This window comes from Ambystoma mexicanum, chromosome 10 (genome assembly GCF_040938575.1).
Source record: "Ambystoma mexicanum isolate Mex_15411 chromosome 10, UKY_AmexF1_1, whole genome shotgun sequence".
Classification (NCBI taxonomy): domain Eukaryota; kingdom Metazoa; phylum Chordata; class Amphibia; order Caudata; family Ambystomatidae; genus Ambystoma; species Ambystoma mexicanum.
Genome location: NC_090932.1, coordinates 679874742 through 679894247, shown reverse-complemented (window position 1 = coordinate 679894247; position 19506 = coordinate 679874742). Strand labels below are relative to the sequence as shown.

Below are 19506 nucleotides of genomic sequence, written 5' to 3'. Positions count from 1 at the left end.
TCTCAGGGCGGCGAGAATCAAGGGAGACCTTTTGTTGGGCGCAGCCAGAATCCACCTATACCCGGACTTCTCGATGGCGGTCCAACGCGAGCGCAAATCCTTCCTGGCGGTGAAGAGACGATTGCGCGACCTCCAGGTCAAATACGCTATGCTATATCCCGCCAAACTCCGAATTGAGCATGCGAACCGAGTATATTTCTTCACGCTACCGGAGGAAGCTTCTAAGTTTATGGATGAACATTTTCCCGGCTAAACCACAATTGCATTAATCCCTGCCTTTGCTTGGGTCTTGGTTCATTGGCCCACACGCTCCACTTTTAGTCAAACGCGACATGCTCTTATTGTGGAATCGGCACTACGTAGTCCTAACCCAAAACCCGGTTGGTCTCACAACGTGCCGCCAATCCTGGTTGCGTCCTCGCAGGGGCTCCTGGACCCGGGTGATGCCGTCTGCCTCTTCCAGTGGTCACTGTGTCAGAAAATGTGCATGTCCTTGTTTTTTCTCTATGCGATGCATCTGTTGGTGTGGGTTGTGAGCCTCCGTAGTAACCCCTAGTAATCCCGTTAAATTGGTTCATTATGGACGGTCATGCCTGCCTCCCCCCCCCGCGGGGCCATCCCCATATGTGTCCCGCCTTTATTGCCAGGCATTACGTTTATCCTCAAATTGCCTTAAGGTACGGAGCTCCGCCGTCAGGCCGACTCACAGGCCCCCCAGGCGTTGATGCCATTGTTTTGGATTGGGTTTGTTGTTTTTGGGGCTTTCATCTCTCTGATTGGGGGAGGGATGTGGGTGGGGGTGGGGGCTCAGGGGAGTTTATGTTAAAAAAGGCTTGGTAGTTTCGGAGAGGGTAGAGTTCAGAGCACCAGGGGATCTATGTCACCATGATCCTGACAACAATTGGGTCCACTTTTGGGGGGCACTGTTCCATCCACCTGTGTTTTTCTATGTCTGCTTCGGGGGTGTCGGTGAGGAAACCCTTACATTCCTTAGTTGGAACGTGCGGGGGTTGGGGAACTTCAAGAAAATGAGACTACTACAGCTTCAGGCTGAACGACATGGGACTAAGATCCTGTTTCTCCAGGAGACACATGCGGTAACTGAGCACTGTGAGAAGTTCGCTAAAGTATGGGGACCACAGAGGTACTATACCTCCTACTCCACACAAAGCCGGGGGGTTATGACCCTAATTCATAAGAGTATAAGATATATCCCCATAGCCACGACAATAGACCCTCTGGGCAGATTTGTTTTGCTTCATGGCATACTGCAGAATAGGGAAGTGATCCTACTTAATATCTATGGTCCCAACATTGATGATCCCGAATTTTTCATACATCTTGCGTCCCTTCTGGATGGATTCCCGTTGGTGCCCATTCTCTGGGGGGGCGACTTTAATACAATATTTGATGTGGATCTCGATAGATCTGGCTCTCGCCCCCGTCACCTCACTAAGGCAGCATATGCTGCACTTTCTTCACTTCCCCGCCTGGCCCTATTTGATGCATGGAGGCTTCTTTACCCCGACTCCCGCACCTTCTCCTTCTATTCTTCGGTGCATGATTCCTTTTCCCGCATTGATAGATGGCTAGTCTCTGATATATTCATAAGAAGCATTTCAAACTTGTCGATTCTCCCCAGGACTCTTTCCGACCATTCACCAGTGACTATTACCCTATCCTGGGGCCCGGATCACGACCGTACTAGACACTGGAGGATGAAACCACTCTCCCTCCTCGACCCGGTCTTCGGCTCGGAATTGGAGTCGGCTATTGAGGAGTTCTTTGAGATCAACTCTGGTTCAGTCTCATCACAGGCCACCCTCTGGGAAACTTTTAAGGCCTACATCAGAGGCATCGCCCTCTCTAAAGAAAATGGCATCCTCAGAACCATCCGTAGGGAAATCGCCGAGAGCGAAGCCACACTGTCCGAGCTGGAGGCCCAATATTCGTTAAATCAAACCCCTGAGACCCTTGCCTTGATCGGCACGGAGTTAGACACCTACCGCGCTCTTGCGGATCGCGAGCAGAGATTTCTCGATAACCCTGGGCTGGCAAGGAGATATGGTGAGGGTGAACGCCCGTCTCGTCTCCTGGCTAGGCTTCTCCGCCGTGAGTTTGGTGCCCCACCCATTCCTGGCGTTGAGAGACCTGACGGATCCCTAGCCACCTCCCCTGGTGATATTAATTCCGAATTCCTCTCCTTTTATCAGTCCCTTTATGCTAACGCAGATAAAGCCTCCATAGCTGAAATAGATGTCTTTCTGGACAAGCTTCCCCTGTCGGTTCTTTCCCCCGACACCATCGAAGCCCTTGAGAGCCCATTTACTTCCTTGGAACTCTCGGAGGCCATAGATTCCCTCTCATCAGGCAAATCCCCGGGATCTGACGGTATACCGGTTGAGTTCTATAAACGGTTTAAGACTTTGCTACTCCCTCGTTTGGTCGCGCTCTGGGAGGAATCGTTGATGGCGGGTCAGCTCCCCCCCACGCTCCGCGAAGCCACTATTACCGTCCTGTTAAAACCGGGTAAATCCCCCACTCAATGCGGTTCTTATCGTCCACTTTCGTTAATCAATTGCGACGTCAAGATTTATGCTAAGTTACTGGCTTTACGCCTGGCCCCCTTCATGCCACATATCATTCACCCTGACCAGGCAGGGTTTATTCCGGGACGCTCTACCTCCCTGAATCTGAGGCGCCTTTTCAATGTTATAAGCAGGGTGAGTCCGGATGTCCACGCAGTGGCCGCCACCCTCGATATGCAAAAAGCCTTTGATTCCGTCTCATGTAGTCATCTGTGGCGAGTACTCAACAAATGCAAATTCGGCCCCACGTTTCTTTCCTGGGTCAAGCTACTATATTCAAACCCAGTGGCCAGAGTTCGCACCGAGGACCGCTGCTCTTCTCTTTTCCAGATAGCCAGAGGTACTAGACAGGGTTGTCCCTTCTCTCCATTAATATTTGCCGTAGCGATGGAACCGTTCGCGGACATGCTTCGCCAATTTCATTCCCATAGAGGCCTTCGCACCGACGGGGTCTCGGATATAGTTTCCCTATACGCTGACGACGCTTTACTCTTTATTCGCTCCCCTGAGATCAACCTTGCCCCAATTTTGGAGGATGTTGTCCTCTTCGGCCGTATTTCTGGCCTGACGGTTAACTGCACTAAATCAACTCTTTTCCCGCTCACCCCCAGCACACTCCCCCCTCCCGATACTCTTGGATTCACGTGGGCCCAATCTGAGGTTACATACCTAGGTGTAGTGGTGTCGCGACACTTTGATCGGGTTCTCGAGAAGAATTATCTAGTATACCTTACAAATCTTACGCAAAAGATTCAGGGTTGGAACAACCTCCCTATTTCACTGGCAGGGGGGGTTGGAATACTGAAGATGGTGGTACTCCCTCAGCTATTGTATAGATTCGCCAATATCCCACAATGGCCGGGAGGTGAGTTCTTTCAGTCATTGACACGAACCCTCAACACCTTCCTCTGGCACTCTGGTGCAGTCCGCCTTAAGCTCAAGACTCTTGCTTCACCGATGGAGGTGGGTGGCTTCGGTGCGCCCGACTTTCTCAAGTACTGGCTGGCGGCCCAGCTCCAACACATTGCACATTGGTTCAACATATCTGACCCTCCTCCCCATGTCAGGCTAGAAAGATTATCGGTTGGTGACCGCGATATTAGATCCCTGGTGATCACACCTATCCCAATGGGACCAGGCTCATTAGACCCGGTGAGGTGCACATCTCTGGCTTTATCCAAAACTTGGCAAGTATTGGGCACCACCCATCCCTTTCATGGTAATTTCCCGATCTGGAACTTTCTCCCGGGAATCCCACAGGTTCCCCCTTCGGTTGTCCGCACATGGGCAGGGGCAGGATTTGAATTGCTCCGAGATATATTTGTAGATGGTAATTTCATAGAATGGCCTGACCTCCCTCCGCCCCTCAGACAACGTCCCTCAGTATGGCTTCAATATTCATCCCTCCGTAGAGTCCTCAAACATAAGTACCCTTGCTTCCCAGCATTGCCGCCGGATGAACTAGCGATCACTGAATTGACCTCACCTTACCCAATGAGGGGAAAAACTTCCAGACTATACGCCTTGTTACAATCCAGATCGCCCCCTTCGTTTTCTAAACTGAAGCTTGCGTGGGAGTCTGACCTTGGTGTGGAAATGACCGAAGAACGGTGGTCCCATATGTGCTCACGTATTCAGAGGGTCTCCTTCAACTCCCGATTTAAATTAATTCAATTTAAGCTACTTCATAGATCCCATTATACCCCAACCAGACTACATCGTATGTCGAATAATTCCTCCCCTAGATGCCCTAGGTGTGGCTTTGATGGAGCCGGCTACTTCCACATGATATGGTCATGCCCCCGCCTTACCCAATTCTGGGACGACGTTTGCTCCACCATCTCGTCTGTTCTTGACCACCCCATCCCCCCTACCCCAATGAAATGCCTATTCCATGACTTTCCCGACCTCCATCAAGATTCTAGAAGACTGGCTGGCCTCTGTATGCTTCTGGCTGTTCGGGCGATACTACTTTGTTGGCTTCGACCTACCACTCCGACACATGCAAAGTGGCTTAGAGCGGTTACTTGGGCTTCCGACACGGAGGAATCTTGGGCGGTACAACAGCCCGCCTGCTCTAGGCCCAGAGACATCTGGTTGAAGTTCCGATCATTTATGTCCTTTCCCGACACCGACTCAGGTCCTACATCCCCAGAGCCATCCTCTTGTTGACCCCCAGCTCTCCCCTGAATGGCCCTCTACCGGGTCTTGCACTGTTCTGCTGCTCCCCCTTGTCGGCGAGGCGAACCCTCGACCTGTTCTATGAGACTGTGTTGTATTAAGTTGTTTGATTTTACATGCTCTTGATGCTCACCTGTATCTGTCCTACCAAGCTGTTAAAAAATAAAAGTTTAAAAAAAAACAGTCTCAAGCTGTCAAATGGCATACTGAGTAGTCTAGCTTTCACATCTGGTGCAAACCCAGACTTCCTCAACCACGCAAATCTGTGTAACACTGTGCTAGCTGCCATGGATCTGCTGATACTGTCTGCAGTATCCAGACCTGACTGGAGACATTCACCCATTGCCTCCTTACCATGTTTGATGATTGCCAGAAAGCCGTCTCTTTCCTCTCCTTCCGGGATGTAGTCAGCCGCCATAGCTACGCAGTCCCACAGGGTAAACGTAAACTTTGACAAGGTACAAGTCACATTTGTTGATTTTAATGCCATACTGCCAGCCGTAAAAACCTTTCACTCCCAAGCATCCACTCTCTTATCATCCCTATAAGGAGGGATGGATGGGTATTGGCTGACTGCTTGGTAAATGTAGCAGCCTGAACCACCAAACCTTCTGGTGTTAGATGTTTAATCAGATACTCTGGGTCGCTGCTGGATGGTCTGCATTTCTTTGCAAATTTTTTATTTACTGCAGCCGCAGTTTATGGTGTCTCCCAATTTGCAGAGACCTTTTTCTGTAATGCAGTGTGAAAAGGCAAAATTGGATCTTTCTGGGGACCCTGGTCCAAGATGTCTGTCATGTCTTCTTGTTCAAAAGAAGGAGTAGGCCTGCTTCGGCCTAAAAACTCTATAACCTTACTCATTAGTTTTCTATATGAGGAGTAGGCATGTTCAGTTGGATCTGGTTTGCCAAACTCTAACTCAGTAGAGGTATCTGATCCACTGGCTGACTGAAGGTTGTCATATCAGTCCTTTAATCTGGACTCATCAGAGATTAGTTCTTCTGGCACACTGGGGATACCGAATCGTAGCCCAAACGGCGGTGTGTTATCATCAGAGGGTTGATCTTCCTCATAGATTGCTGATAAAGACTTAAACCAATTTTTTTTAGGCAAAGGTTTGAAAACCTTTTCCTGTACCACTACTGGCTTCGACAATTTCAAAGTTATCGTCGACAATGACTTCTAAGTCGGGATTGCCTTAGTCGGCATCGACTTCGATACCAGTGTCGATGGCTCCAATAGCGACGGAGTCAGCGAAGGTGTCAACGTTGTCGACTTCTTGTGCTTTTTCGGCAAAACCCTTGATGGGCTAGGTTTCTGACTCGTCAAAGCCCTCTACAATTTCTCATCAGATCGAGATCTTTCTCGATGCAGAACCAGCTTAAGGCCCGGTCTTTGATTTCCCTTGGTCGTCTTTTTGGGACCAAGCGTGCATACGTGGAGAGATATACACCCTCCACGCAGCAAAAGTGATTTTGTTCGGAGGGCCGCAGGCCACTTTTGAAGAGAACCTAGATGTTTACATCTAACTCTTGGCTGTTTTGATAGGCATGCACGGGATGCAGTGGAAGTGAGGCAGTGACCCAGGTGGAAATGACACCATTGAATTGCAAGAGTATGCAGTGCACTATCACCCAAGTTACACGAGACTCACGGACAGTCCAATTTGAAGAAATGAAATAGTAGGCGTATGACCTTCTCTCAGGCGCCTGATACGAACAGTGAGGAACAGTCAACACCTTGTTCACCAATCTGGTGAACCACGACATTAAGACATCCAAATTGTCAATTGGCGACACACACCAACGCGACTCCAAATGGGGTATTGTATGTCCTGAAGATGGCTTGGGTACAGAAACCATGACCAGTACTAAAGCCGAAACTCGAGTCAACACCTTTTGTCTACAGTTCCATTCGGACTACATAAAGTTGGGGCAGTCACCTTGACTGCGAGGGACAATGTTTATATCAAAACCAGATTGCTGATATATCTCCATATTGCATTAAATGGGTGCATTGATTGTGTTAGAATTCACTTTGCACTTTAGGGTCAAGTTGTAAGACCCTCTGTTTTTCTTATTAATTTTCTTTATTAACTTGTTTTCTTTGCGCATCTTGCTCAGAATGAGAGGATTATGAATGTGAATGAATGATATGGGTTGTATGCAGTACAGTATGGGTTGTCGGTTATAAAGTGTGTTGTGTTTAAAATACAATCAACTGTTATTAGAGATTTAATGTATGTACTTTTTGAATGAATGCAAGTAATTTTTTATATAATATCTTTTTATTAGATGTTTATGTATGATATAAAATAAATATTTTTTTGCTAACAAAATTATACAGAGTTTCTATGTCAGGAGATCACTATGATAATTAAATAATGATGCCATGCTACGAGAGTTGGTATACACCTTTGGGTCTATACACATTGTGCAGTCTTTTTGCAGAGCGACAGGGGGATGGGCATTCTGTTTGTCCTACGAGGGGGTTGAGGCTGCATTCTCGAAGATTTTAAGCATCTCATTACGAAATACATACCATTTGGCAGGGGAGTCCGATAGAGTTGGACACCCAATTACCTCAGCCGATGAAACAATGGAGGTCGAAGGCGACCTATGATGCTGTTCTTGGCCTTCTTCGAAGAAGCCAGTGAAGAATGGTGTGATCGACTTCTCGATCAAGACTGCTTAGAATTTTTACGTCGAGAAGAATCCCTTCACTCATCAGTCTTTTTTTAACTCTTTGAAGGAGACTTTGAAGGCAACCTCCCCACCGCTTTACGCTCCCTGAGAGCCTTTTCGGTCATTGCCTGACAGGAGCCACAGTCGGCGGTACGGTGCTTGGAGCCAAAACACGACAGACATATGCGATGGGGGTCGGTGATCGACATCTTCGATCCACAGTCTTAGCACTTCTTGAAGCCTAACTTAGACGTTGATGGTGCCGATGAAGAAGACATTTTCTAAACTAAAATAACAATTTATTTCACAGAAGAACCGAAACGCGCTGTAATTCTATGAAAGCGTTAGCTCTGAATAATGGAACTGAAGCCAACGGGCGCTGCGTGCGCTACTTATGCTGATGATGACGTTGACAGCCGAACAGAGGTCTTTGAGGGACACCGTCTCAACGAGACGGCACACAGCACCCCGTCGAAAATAAATTCTGAAGCAGCTGAAGCTGGAGAGATAATTATCATAAAATGAGCAATATGTGGGAGGATACAATCCATTCGAAGTGATTGGTGACGGCGACCATGCCCTTCCCGAGCTGGGACGCAGCATCGGCGAACCCACTGGTATCAACGACGTGCAGCCTTGTCTTCTTTTGGACACCCGTGGGAAGTGCGTCCTCAAAGGATCTCAACCTCTTTTCTGAGGGAGTTTGTTTGTGGGGCCGGCCGGCCCTGGGGGGAAGCATGACCATGCCCAGAAACCGAGTCAGAGGCCTTGCCCGATTTGAGCCACGCTGCCAGCATGCTGTAGAGATCCTTTTTCTTTTTTTCAAAAATACACGGCAGACCTCGCATCCCTCCTTATCATGGTCTGGATGCAGGCAATACAGACATTTATGGTGTCGATCTTCGATGCACACGTTTCCTCAATCCACATTTCGTGCAGAGTTTGAAGAGGCATCTCTTCTCCTCGGTCATGGTGGAAAGGCACTAAGTAGGCCCAAGCACAGGCCTTCTCGAAATTTGATGAAAGATCTGCGATGTAGTGTGATCTTTGCTGACAGCAGGTCCCTGCTGCTGGTATTCGACCTCCGGTCGAATGATTAGACCAAACAAAAAAAAAAAAGATTTGTCCAAAAACTTCACTAAAATTTGCAGAAAACTTGAAGTATAAAACCATAGATCAGAGAGCACTAAGAGGTAAAAATCTGAAGATGGCCTCCAGGGGTGGAGGTTAGGGAGAGGACAGTCATTGGACGGTGCAGTATGACCCAAAGGACAGTGATTGGTTTAGAGGAGAAATACAGTTTTCAAGCTAAAGTGAAACCGTTTTTTCTTTTACTGAGGATTCCCAGCCTGACGACGGGGAATATTCCTGAGCATGTGAATCCATGTCAGACCCCATGCTGGAGAATCACCGGTATTGGCTTGTAGGCGAATAAACGGGAATTGACTTGTCCATTTCTGCATGAGCTCATTTTATCGTCTCATTATTTTACTTTGATACATAGTAAGCCTGCAAAGTATATCCTTTGGCACAGATTACTTTAGGGCACTAAGCCCCAATCCATCTCAGGGCTGGTTTTACTAAGTATTAGGGAACTATTATAGAGTTGCTCTTAAGTGTTTCTACTGTGTTTTATCCTTCTAATTACTTACCTGTATTGCACTGGGTTTGAATCAAATGCTTTCCTATCTTTTCACAAGAGTGAATGTATATGTGTATTTTATATAAGTGTGACAATATTTGCCTAGAGGTACCATTGCTTAGTCTGCATTTTAAAGGCCTAGTAAATCATTGTATATTTTTGTACTTACCTGTCAAATAGTGGAATTATTTGAGTGCTCTGTGGGTGCCTTATTGTAGCCATAGACCAATCTCACACTCCTCCTGAGTCTAAGCCTTGCCACTATGCAACTTAACTTGATTGAGTTTGGCTAGACTTCAGAGTCTTTCCTGTTCACCACGATAGAGTGGCCTCCCAAAACCCACCTTAGATTTGGTTTTGGAAATCCATCTTAATATCAAGCATGCAGTATCAGGACCACACTCTGCTCAATCAGAACTTGGCGTTGATTGCTTGACCAATGCTATTAATATGTGAGCCAAGGGAAGCCTAGGGAACCCCTGGCTTGCCTATAACAGTAGCCTACTTGTATCGTACCCGTGGCCTCTAGGGAAAACAAGCACACTTTTATAATTTCATGACTTCAATCACTACACGCTTTTAACGCATCCATGGGCCATTTATCTATAAAGGGTTTAATGTAAACTACATTATCAATAATATGTTACATCATCCAAATGGTCTATTCCAGATGCATGAAAGAATCTTGGACTTAACAAGCCAACCATAAGAAATGACAAAGCTCTTATGCTAATCGACTGCAAAAGGTTCCTAATGCAGCCAGATATGCCATCCATGGGTATCCTCGGAGTGGACTCCCAGGCCCCAGGGAGCTCCAACCACGGAATCTGTGATTCTCTGGTACAGTGAACAACAACGACTTGATGAGCTAAAACGCAAATATTTTGAGAATGCAAACCAAAGGATATGCTCCTGACCTGCAGAAATCCAAGGTGTTCTTGAATATTTTGTTTCTTCTCTGTGATGTAGGACTCAAAGTGCATTACAGCTCGTGTGTACGCCTTAGAGCGAAAGGATGCAACAGCCAAGGTATCCTGAGGAATGAGGTCCAGAAAACGGGTCACATTCTGATATTCACCCAAATCTTCACTTGACACTGAAGGAATGAGATTGAAAAAAAATATGAGTATTTTGTGCTGTACATTGAGCTAAATATAGGTATTACATGTGGAAAATATTCCAAGATTGAAACATCAAAAGAATAAAATATAAGCTAATGATCCCAATTTAAACCACTTCCAAGCCCAGCATTTTTATGTTCAATAGTTACAGCCACATGTGTTCTACCAAAGAGCATTTTGCAAAGAGTTATGCTACAAATCCCTCCCTGAAAGAGGTGAATAATCCATAATAAAGATATAAAATCCTTAAGATGGTGCAGCTCAAAGCCTTTCCAGCGGAAACCTTGCTTTTTACGCTGCATGCATTGGCCACAACTGGATAATGTTCTGTTGGGGTCCTCGCATCACTTCACTTACCCTTCTTCTTTTTTTCCCCACTCTCTCACCATTCCCACAAGCCTCTCACACCAGCTAGCATTGAGCACCTTTTGTTCTAAGTTTTTGAAAAATGGGAGAAGTCAGTTGGTGGTCCTGGAGATGGGGGATAGCAACCTAAAACGGTTGTCCTTCATATTATAAATGAAGGTGTTTTTGGTCGTACCTAACTATGCATGGTTTCATGGTTTCTTCAGCAATCATCAACATTGCTAATACTGGAACGAGGATGGGACGAGTGAATGACCCAGTTCCATCTTCACTTTGTCTCTCAGTGCAAATTGTAAATTTCTGACTTTGGTGACAACTGGGGGTCACACAGTTTGAGTGTAATCATGTGTATAATACCATTGAGGCAGCCAGTTCAACTGTAAAAATACCCTATGATAAACAAATGTCCATGCACTCAGTGAAGAGTGCGACTAAATGGTCTGCTACTGCCCCTTATGCCAACATTTGAGCTTCATGATTGGGATCTAGGATTACGCCAGGTTTTGCTTGATCCTCCCAAACTTCCCAAGAGAGAAGATGCCTATACTTCACGGAAACTAGAATGTCTCCCTCAAATCATTAGCACCAGGGTAGCGAAGACTGTTTCTAGGATCTCAATAGGTACTCCTCCACATATTATCCTTATAAGGTAGTTTCCCTAAATGCACTGCTACCCAGTTTTTATCTCCACATTTTATAGATTATCAATGTGTTATCAGCTCAGCCATATACAAAGTGTTCGGTTGTAATCCCGCTGATGACAATGTGAGTGAGTAGGGTCTTCTTCTTAAGACCACTGTGCCGATAGGCAGCAACTCCTAATTTGTACCTACTAGCTCATCTTCATTAAAGAGATCTCATTTACGTGAAGTATGATATTGTGATGAATTTACAGCACCTGGCAAGATAGCCTTTCCTTCCAGAGTCACAACACACTATATTGATGATATTGAAGAGTCTGTCATTAGAAAGATGCCACACACTTCCACATATGAAACACCTACAGAGAATGTAGCTTCACAAGTCCTCCCCTTGGTCCTTCCACTGTCGGGTATTTCCTTTGTGCACCTACCTGAACAGTGTTCGCACCCCTTCAACTCTACTAGGAGGTTTGCTTTGTTTGGTCACAGTGTTAAGTTCAACTTATTAACTGCTTGCTTCTGACTCAAGTTCTTCTATGCATGTTTCTGTGTGTTCAACCTCCTTCGCATTTTCTATTGCTTCTTCAAAGGTGGGGTCCTTTCTCCACCAAATGACTTCCCTCTGGTTGTGTTTATTGCACTTAATCATTTGCAAGTGTTCATCGTGAATATGCCTGAAATCACATTTCACACCCAGACCTATTTGAGCTGTGACAAACTTCCATCTTTTCACTTTTCTGTTGTGGCACAGTGGTAACACGCTAATATGTTGTTTTCCATGAGCGCATAATGTTTATCCAATTTTGTCAAAACTTTATCATTTGCATTTACAGCTCCCATCTTTCGACATCCTTACTTTTTGGGCATCAGAGCATGAACAATGACAGAGAAATGCGTCTTATCTCTCAATTGAATGTATATTTTAAAAAAATAACTCTTTTCAGTCTTTCCATTACATTATTGGTTCCCCTTTAGAGTGCAGGAATAGAAAGAGGCCTGCGACATTTAACATGTCTGCGGTATCTGGAAACACGAACATTCATGTTCTGCTTGTTACCTCTGCTTTTGCTCTATCTCACGAGTTAAAATTGGAATCCTGTTTCAGGAGGGTTCACTGCATATAATTTTTTTTCATTGCTTCTCAATAACAGTCCATTGTGTGGAGCAGCACTTGTTTGAACAATGGAGGTTGTGTTAAGATTTAATGTGAGTGGGACTGGACAACAGGAGCAGGATGAAACAGTTTCACTTTGTTCGCAACTCATTTATTAGGTTGTCATGTAATGCTGGGATGTGGTAAAGTGCATTTACTAAATTGCTTTAATGTGCCCTTAAGGGAGTGGAAAGAGACACTGGGCCTCATTCCGAGTATTCCGCTAAAACGGCGCTAATACTGGTATGCCGTTATTAGCGTTTCCGGTGGGGCAAGTGACTGATTCTGCGGTGTACTATGAGTACGCAGCTGCGCGCATAAGCTCCTAACGCAAGTGGCAATACCGGCATGCCGGTTTAGCAGAAGGGAAAACCAAAATGCTGTCAATAGCAGCAGAAAAACACCAGAAAAAGTATGCAGTGGGGGTAATACTGGCGCTGGAAATAGCAACGCTGTCGAAAATGGAAGTACTGTGGTGGTCATCATTAAAAACAGAATCCAACTCAATCCACCTGTAACCCTCAGCCATCCAGGCCTGGAACTGAGCATAAAACATGTCCCAGGACCAGAGCAGCCCAGGAAAAGATTCCCGTCTAAGGAAACTAAAGTTTTCCGATGCAGAGCTGACAGCCCTAGTGGACATAGTACTGCAATATGCAAAGGAAATATTTGGGGCCAGGCAGCAGAAAACTAGCAGCCAACAGAAGACCGCCATATGGGGAAATGTGGCGGCCAGTGTGACGGCGGTGGGGACCGTCTCCCGCACAAGGAAGGACTGTCGCAAGAGGTGGGACGACCTCAATGCAAAGGTCTGCAGTCCCATTTCAAAGCACAGAAGGGAGTACACAGCCACTGGTGGAGGCCCTTTGGACCCCCTACGACTGATGTAATGGGAGGAGCGACTAAGCAGTATACTCCACATGGAGGGAATCCAGGGCATCAGAGGTGCTGAGGCTGGAGCGGCGACCCACTGAGTACAACTGCATGAACATGTGCATGCTTCTCCATTGCATCCACCAGCACAGCATAGAGAAATGGGCATGCCAAGTGTTCAGATACATGCCGTGTCAGGCAGCGCACATCCGTCAATGGCAGTGGTACCCCAAAACAATGCATATGCATCACAATGTACACACCCAGCAGGAACCCCCCCCCCCACACACACCCCTCTTCATGGTGGCCCATCTGAGCAATACGACCCATGTGAGACACATGATATCAACAGCACTGCGACAAACACACCATGGGATGGGTTGAACGCATGACCAACAACATGTATGACACTGCATTACTTACCGTAAAAGCATTTCTGATGGTTTTATCTGCTTAGATTCACATGCTGTGCATAGGTCCGACATCCAGTGGTCACTGCGGAGTATTGCATTTTGTTTTTCGTAGTCGAAAAGGGGACGTCGACAAGGCGTGTCTGTAACACTATCCCTATAGTGACGTGCGTTGTACCCACAATCCCTCACGCGTCGAGGTCCCTCAGATTGTTTTTTTCCGCCCAGCTTCTGGTCGCCTTACGCGGAGCTCCTAGAGAGACATTGCAAATACTTAGTACGGACCTCGGTCCTTATTTATACTTGTTATATTGTTAAAGATCCCTCCCCTCGACGTTAGCTGTGAAGCTGTTTCTCCGCCGAGCAAGTTTTCGACGGAGGGGAAGAGACGGAGGAGATCCTTCGGCGCTGCCGAACACGTGGCCTGGCCTCGCCGGCCAACATACAGTAGGGAGAGTGGGGGTTCAAACTTTTATCTTCTCTTTGAGAATGTCTTTCTTTCTCCCCTATCTTTCCCTTGGGGTTGTTATCACCAGTTATTATTGCCTCAGCTATGGAGAGGACACCTTTTAAGTTTTGCCCACGCTGTAGGGGCAAATACACTTGGAAGGATAAACACAAGCTCTGTAATCGTTGCTTGCCCCTCGATCATAAAGCGGACAGCTGCGCGGCCTGTAAGCTCTTGAAACCAAGAACTCTTAAAGAACGAAAAGTTAAGAGGTGGGCGGACTACGCCATGTCGAAGTCAGTTTCCTCACCCGCCGCCGCTGTTACAGAAAGTGACGAGGAGGGTGATAACTCGACGTCCGTTACGGAAGTCATTAACCCCCAGAAGGAGCGCTCGCGCTCCTCGACGTCCGTCCCCGGCCCCGACGGGCTCGGCTCACGCCCTGCTTTTGGGGATGAACACCCCGGCGACAAGGACGCACATAGACCCCATAGGCCTAAGCACACAACCCACGGCTCTTCTTCGTCGAAGACGAAGGATCCAGCAGCGCCGAAGGGGACGCAGGGCACTCCGGCGTCTACCTCAGACCGTAAGGGTCTCAAGCCCCACCCGCAAACGCAGCCGCGACCAGCGATTGGGCTTTCATCAAACACGGGCGCTACCTCAAAATCATCCGACGTAACGCTCCATAGAGCGGCCGTCGAGGAACAACGCGTAACGCAGGCAACGTCGACACCAGAGCCCTCTACTGACAAACTCGTTGTCAAGAGCCTGGCGAGAATTGTTTCCGAAGACAAACGTAAGCGGACGACGAAACAAACGTCGAATACCGCACAAACGCCGAAAAAGCACAAGAGTAGCCAGGAACTGCCCCCTTCATCTAAGGGCACTTCTGAACTACCGGAGGGCGTTTCAGAGGGCGAAGGAAACCTTTCTTCGACGTTGTGGGAGCGTTCTAAGCGTTTTGAAGGTGAACACACGGATTTCCCCCCTCTAGACTATTCAGGAGTCCCCCATGAGACCCTTGAAAGACTCCATTCTTGTATGGAGAAAATGGAAAGGTTTTTGGGAAGCCAAAACCCACCCACACCCAAAAGACCAAGAGAATGGCCCCAGGATGACCCTAGGGTCAAGATTCCTAGGCTGTTTCCCCCTTCTACAGACATATATGACCTCACTGAAGAGGAGCAATACCTCCAGGAAGATGAGGAGTGTTTGGGTGGAGAGGAAGAACATGAGGAAGAGGGGTTTGAAGAAGATCCTTACACTAGTGCTGGAGCTTTTGAAGAAGATACAGCTACCTCGCAGCCCTGGCAATCCCCATCAGTGCAGCCAGGATCCTCATACGCAGCAACCAAAACAGCCCCCAATTCAGGGCAGGGCACACCAACTGCAAGCCAGAGCAAGCATCATGGCATCACCGGCCGTAGTACCTGCAGCTGCCCAGCAACCACTAACAGACCCAGTTGATGAGTCACAGAGCAGCACTGGTGGTGACAGCGCACACATGCCTGTGGACATTGCCCCGACACGCACCAGCTCATTGTTGAGGATGTTGTTGGGGTGGGTGATTGAGGAGGGTGCTGTTGGGGTGGGTGATTGGGGAGGGTGGGATTTTTAATACATATACACTACGATTTTCACTTACATAAATACTTATATCACTTGCAGCAATGAGTGGACATTCGTCATTGGGTGCTTTTCTTTATTGTGTGCAATTACCAGTGAAGGGTGCATGGATAGAAATAGTGGTTGTCAACATCAGAAGAAGTTCTCCATGAGCTCCTGGCAAGCAAGTCGCCCCAGTCTGGCATCTGTGTGCGCAGTGTGTTCATGTGTGCCACCCGGAGGCATTGCATCATCAGCTTCAGCGGGGGGCATGTCCACATCTTGGGACAGGAGTAAGTTCCGCTGGATGCATATGTTGTGCAACATGGCGCATGCAAGCTGAGATAGCCTTTATCTCACAAGACTTCAGATCAGATTTAATGTCATCAAGCAAAGTGGGATAATTTGCTTGGTAAAAAACTCGACAGTGAGAAGTTAGGTGAATCACCAGATAATTCAGCTTCCCCTTCGTCCAACTAAATGAAACCATTTGTCTCACCACCTTCAGTTAATCCGGTTTACAAGATATATTCAGCGCTTCGCTCTCCTCCACATTATTTTTGAACCCAGACACCCAAAGGTAGGTTTTTAAGACTTCCAGGAGCTCAGGACCGACTTCCGAGCCCGTGTCAGAGTTAAGATCACATCATCCGCAAAGAGGGATATTTTATCAACAATCGCTCTATATCCTATTCCCTGTATGCTCTCTGCCTTGCGTATGCACAATGCTAGTGCAATGCAAAGAGTAGCAGCGACAGGGCACAACCCTGACTAGTGCCCCATGCCATGTGAACCCCAGGGAAAGCCCCCCGTTTGCCGATATCCAAGCTGAGGGGTTCAAATATAAAGCAAATATTCCTTTCGTAAACCTCTCTCCAAAATTACACCCCCTCAAGACTTCCTGAAGAAAAGGCCACTCAACTCGGTCAAGCGGCTTTTCTGCGTCTAACTCCAGAAGGATAGCCTAAACTCCTGTGCGATGAGCTACATAAATAAGGTTAACTATTTTCCTGACATAATCCGCCCCCGGACAAAGCCCGAATGATCTTACCCTACTAGGTGTGGCAGAACCTTATCCAAACGTAAGGCCAAAATATTTGCGCAAATCTTAATATCTGTATTCAAAATGGCCATGGGCCTATAGGTCGCACAGGAGGAAACATCCTTACCCGGTTTGGATATGAGAGATATACTAGCCTGCCCCATGGTCTGGGACAAGACGCCTTGAGAGAACATTCCATTATAAAGGGGCTCCAAGAGGCCATCACTGAAGTTCTTAAAAAAGGAAGTGGTTAATCCATCTAAACCCGGGGCTCAACCCACCCGCAATAAGGTAATGCCTTGTATTATTTCTTCCCTAGCAATTGGACAATCAAGAAAGGCCCTCTGTTCCACTGATAGCTTAAGCATAGAACTCCTGTCCAGTAATTCTCGTATAGAGGAGGGATCTAAGGGGCGTGGCCAGCACGCATGGCATGAAGACGGAAACTTGCAGCGCTCTTGCCCGCGATCCTACAACGGACCGTATTGCTCAGTTAAAACACTTAATACCGAAGTAAAACCTGCACCCACAAGAAGAGGAACCCTTTCCCTATGCCTGGTATTATTCCCGGAAGAAACCGGACGCGCGAACCAAGAAAACGAAGCTAGAAACGGAGTGCCCCCTGCGGCTCACAAGATGGCGGCGCCCGCGGCAGATCTGAAAGCCGCGAGGAAGCAACGTATGTGAGCAGGGAGGCCGCCTCATAGTGTGAGAGGACTACCGCACACAGCATCCCATATATCAGACACATCGGTCCACCCCTGACAACATCAAGATCAGCGGTGGTACCCCAGGCGTCCATACAGCATCGCGCCCTGCAGGCTGTAGAAGGAGACACTAGGAGCTGCCCTGAGCGAAGAGTGGGACGGAGGCACCAGGGACGCGAGAGAACGCTAAGAGAGTGAGAACCCCACACTGCACCTGCGGGCAGACGCGCTGGGAATCCAGCACTGCACTGGAGGGATGGAGGGACGCGGCTCAAGCCACAGACACGTGCCGAGGACTTGAAGCAAAGCGAGAGAGTGCTAATCATAGAGCAGGGCCTGCGACGGTGCCGGGAAGCAGCGCGCCACCCTGACCCAGAGGAGCGGGAGCGCGGCCCAAGACCCAGCTGAGACAATGAACTAAGAGTAAGCTTGGGCGGGTTGCCGGACCCCCCCCCACCCACACTAGCAGCCAGGGGGGGAAAGGAGGACCAGCCTGGTGGGGCCAGAGGGAGGCTGAGAAAACCAACGGGGACTGCAGGGTAAAGCAGGAAGAAACTAGACCTAAACGGCCAAGCGAGGCCACCACTGCGGCCCGCTGCAACCCACCCTGCAGTCCACACAAATAGAAGCACTGAAAACAGCTCAACCCAACTGCTGAAGACACCAGCACCAAGCCAACTAACACCCAGAAGCTTCACGCATCACTGAGACCAGCTGTGTGCAGAGCCAAACTCATACCAATGAGCGATAAACCTAGACAGAAGCTTGACCACCATCAACCGCGTCACACCAGGAGAACAAGCCGCATGAGTGAATGAGAACATAGGGACCCTGAACAGACACAGCGGGACAGATGTGATTGAGACCTAAGACAAGTTACGAGGCAACCACTTGGTATACACAAGGCCTACTGGACCCTGGCCTTTGTGAGCAAACCACCAACTTATACATCCCAAACACGGAAACACACAGATCTTGCACAACAGAGTGGCCACTACCATAAGGCTGCCACAATGGCGGTAGAGTGCAAACTAGAGCAGTAAAGACAACAAACTGGGCTACACTCACGTCAACCTAAAAAGCGACACAAGCAGGCGAACCTGAGGAGCACCAACTCAAACTTGCGCAGCCAAACACCCAATAGTCTGGTCTTCTGCCTAAGAAAAGAACACCTGCTAATGAGAGCGAAACCACCAACCGGGCAAAAGGGCAACTACGCCTGAGTCACAGCAGCAGACCGAGAGTCCTGGGATAAGGGATGTCTCCCTCTAAAAACAAACCGAAATCAGCAACAATGGACTCCTTCACGACGGTCAAACCCAAACAACAACTACACCAAGACGCCATTGCCACTGAAGAACCGCCAACCCCGGAAGCGGACCCTAAGGACATGCATGTTCTGTTGGCCATAGTGGCGCTCTGCACGTTCATCGCTAACAAAATAGAAGCAGTAAAGTTGGACATGCAGCTTATTCGCCAAGACGCCCGCAACTTGACAGAAAGAGTGACCAACGCGGAGGCCACACTACAAGACAATGTCAAGAACACCCTGGACTTGAAAATAAGAGTCCAAGAACTAGAACTGAAAATGGCAAGACTGGAGGCGTGCTCTGAAGATGCGGAAGAACAAGCCCGTCGTAACAATATTCGAATCGTAGGAGTCCCGGAAGATATGGAGGGCCCAGACCCAACAGAATTCATAGAAACAATGCTCCAGCAAGAAATAGGAGCAGGAAAGCTCTCCCAGGGATTCTCTGTAGAACGGGCCCACATATCCCTACAAAAACAACCTCCACCAGGCTCATACCCACGCCCAATAATAGCAGAAATTCTAAACTTTCGAGAAACAATACTACGATTCTCGAGAGAAGGCGGGGAAATCAGGAGAAAGGACTCTACAATAGTCATGTACCCGGACTACACTCCCACAGTGCAACGTCCAAGGAACTCTTTCATACCAGTGAAAGCAAGATTGTGGAAACTCAATTTCAAGTACATGCTACTTTACCCATCGCGCCTTAAAGTACTTTACAAGGGAAAAG

The 19506-nt window shown here is 47.8% G+C and overlaps 1 protein-coding gene across 3 annotated transcripts in view; it reads right to left on the bottom strand.

Annotated features, from left to right (window-relative positions):
- The window catches only part of ATR (ATR serine/threonine kinase), a 1676349-nt gene that overhangs the window by 727998 nt on the left and 928845 nt on the right, over window positions 1-19506 (bottom strand). For all 3 annotated transcript variants that reach the window (XM_069618270.1, XM_069618272.1, XM_069618271.1), the window contains one exon: window positions 10013-10191. In XM_069618270.1, coding sequence (XP_069474371.1) covers window positions 10013-10191 — 179 coding nt within the window. The remainder of the gene's footprint in view (window positions 1-10012; window positions 10192-19506) is intronic.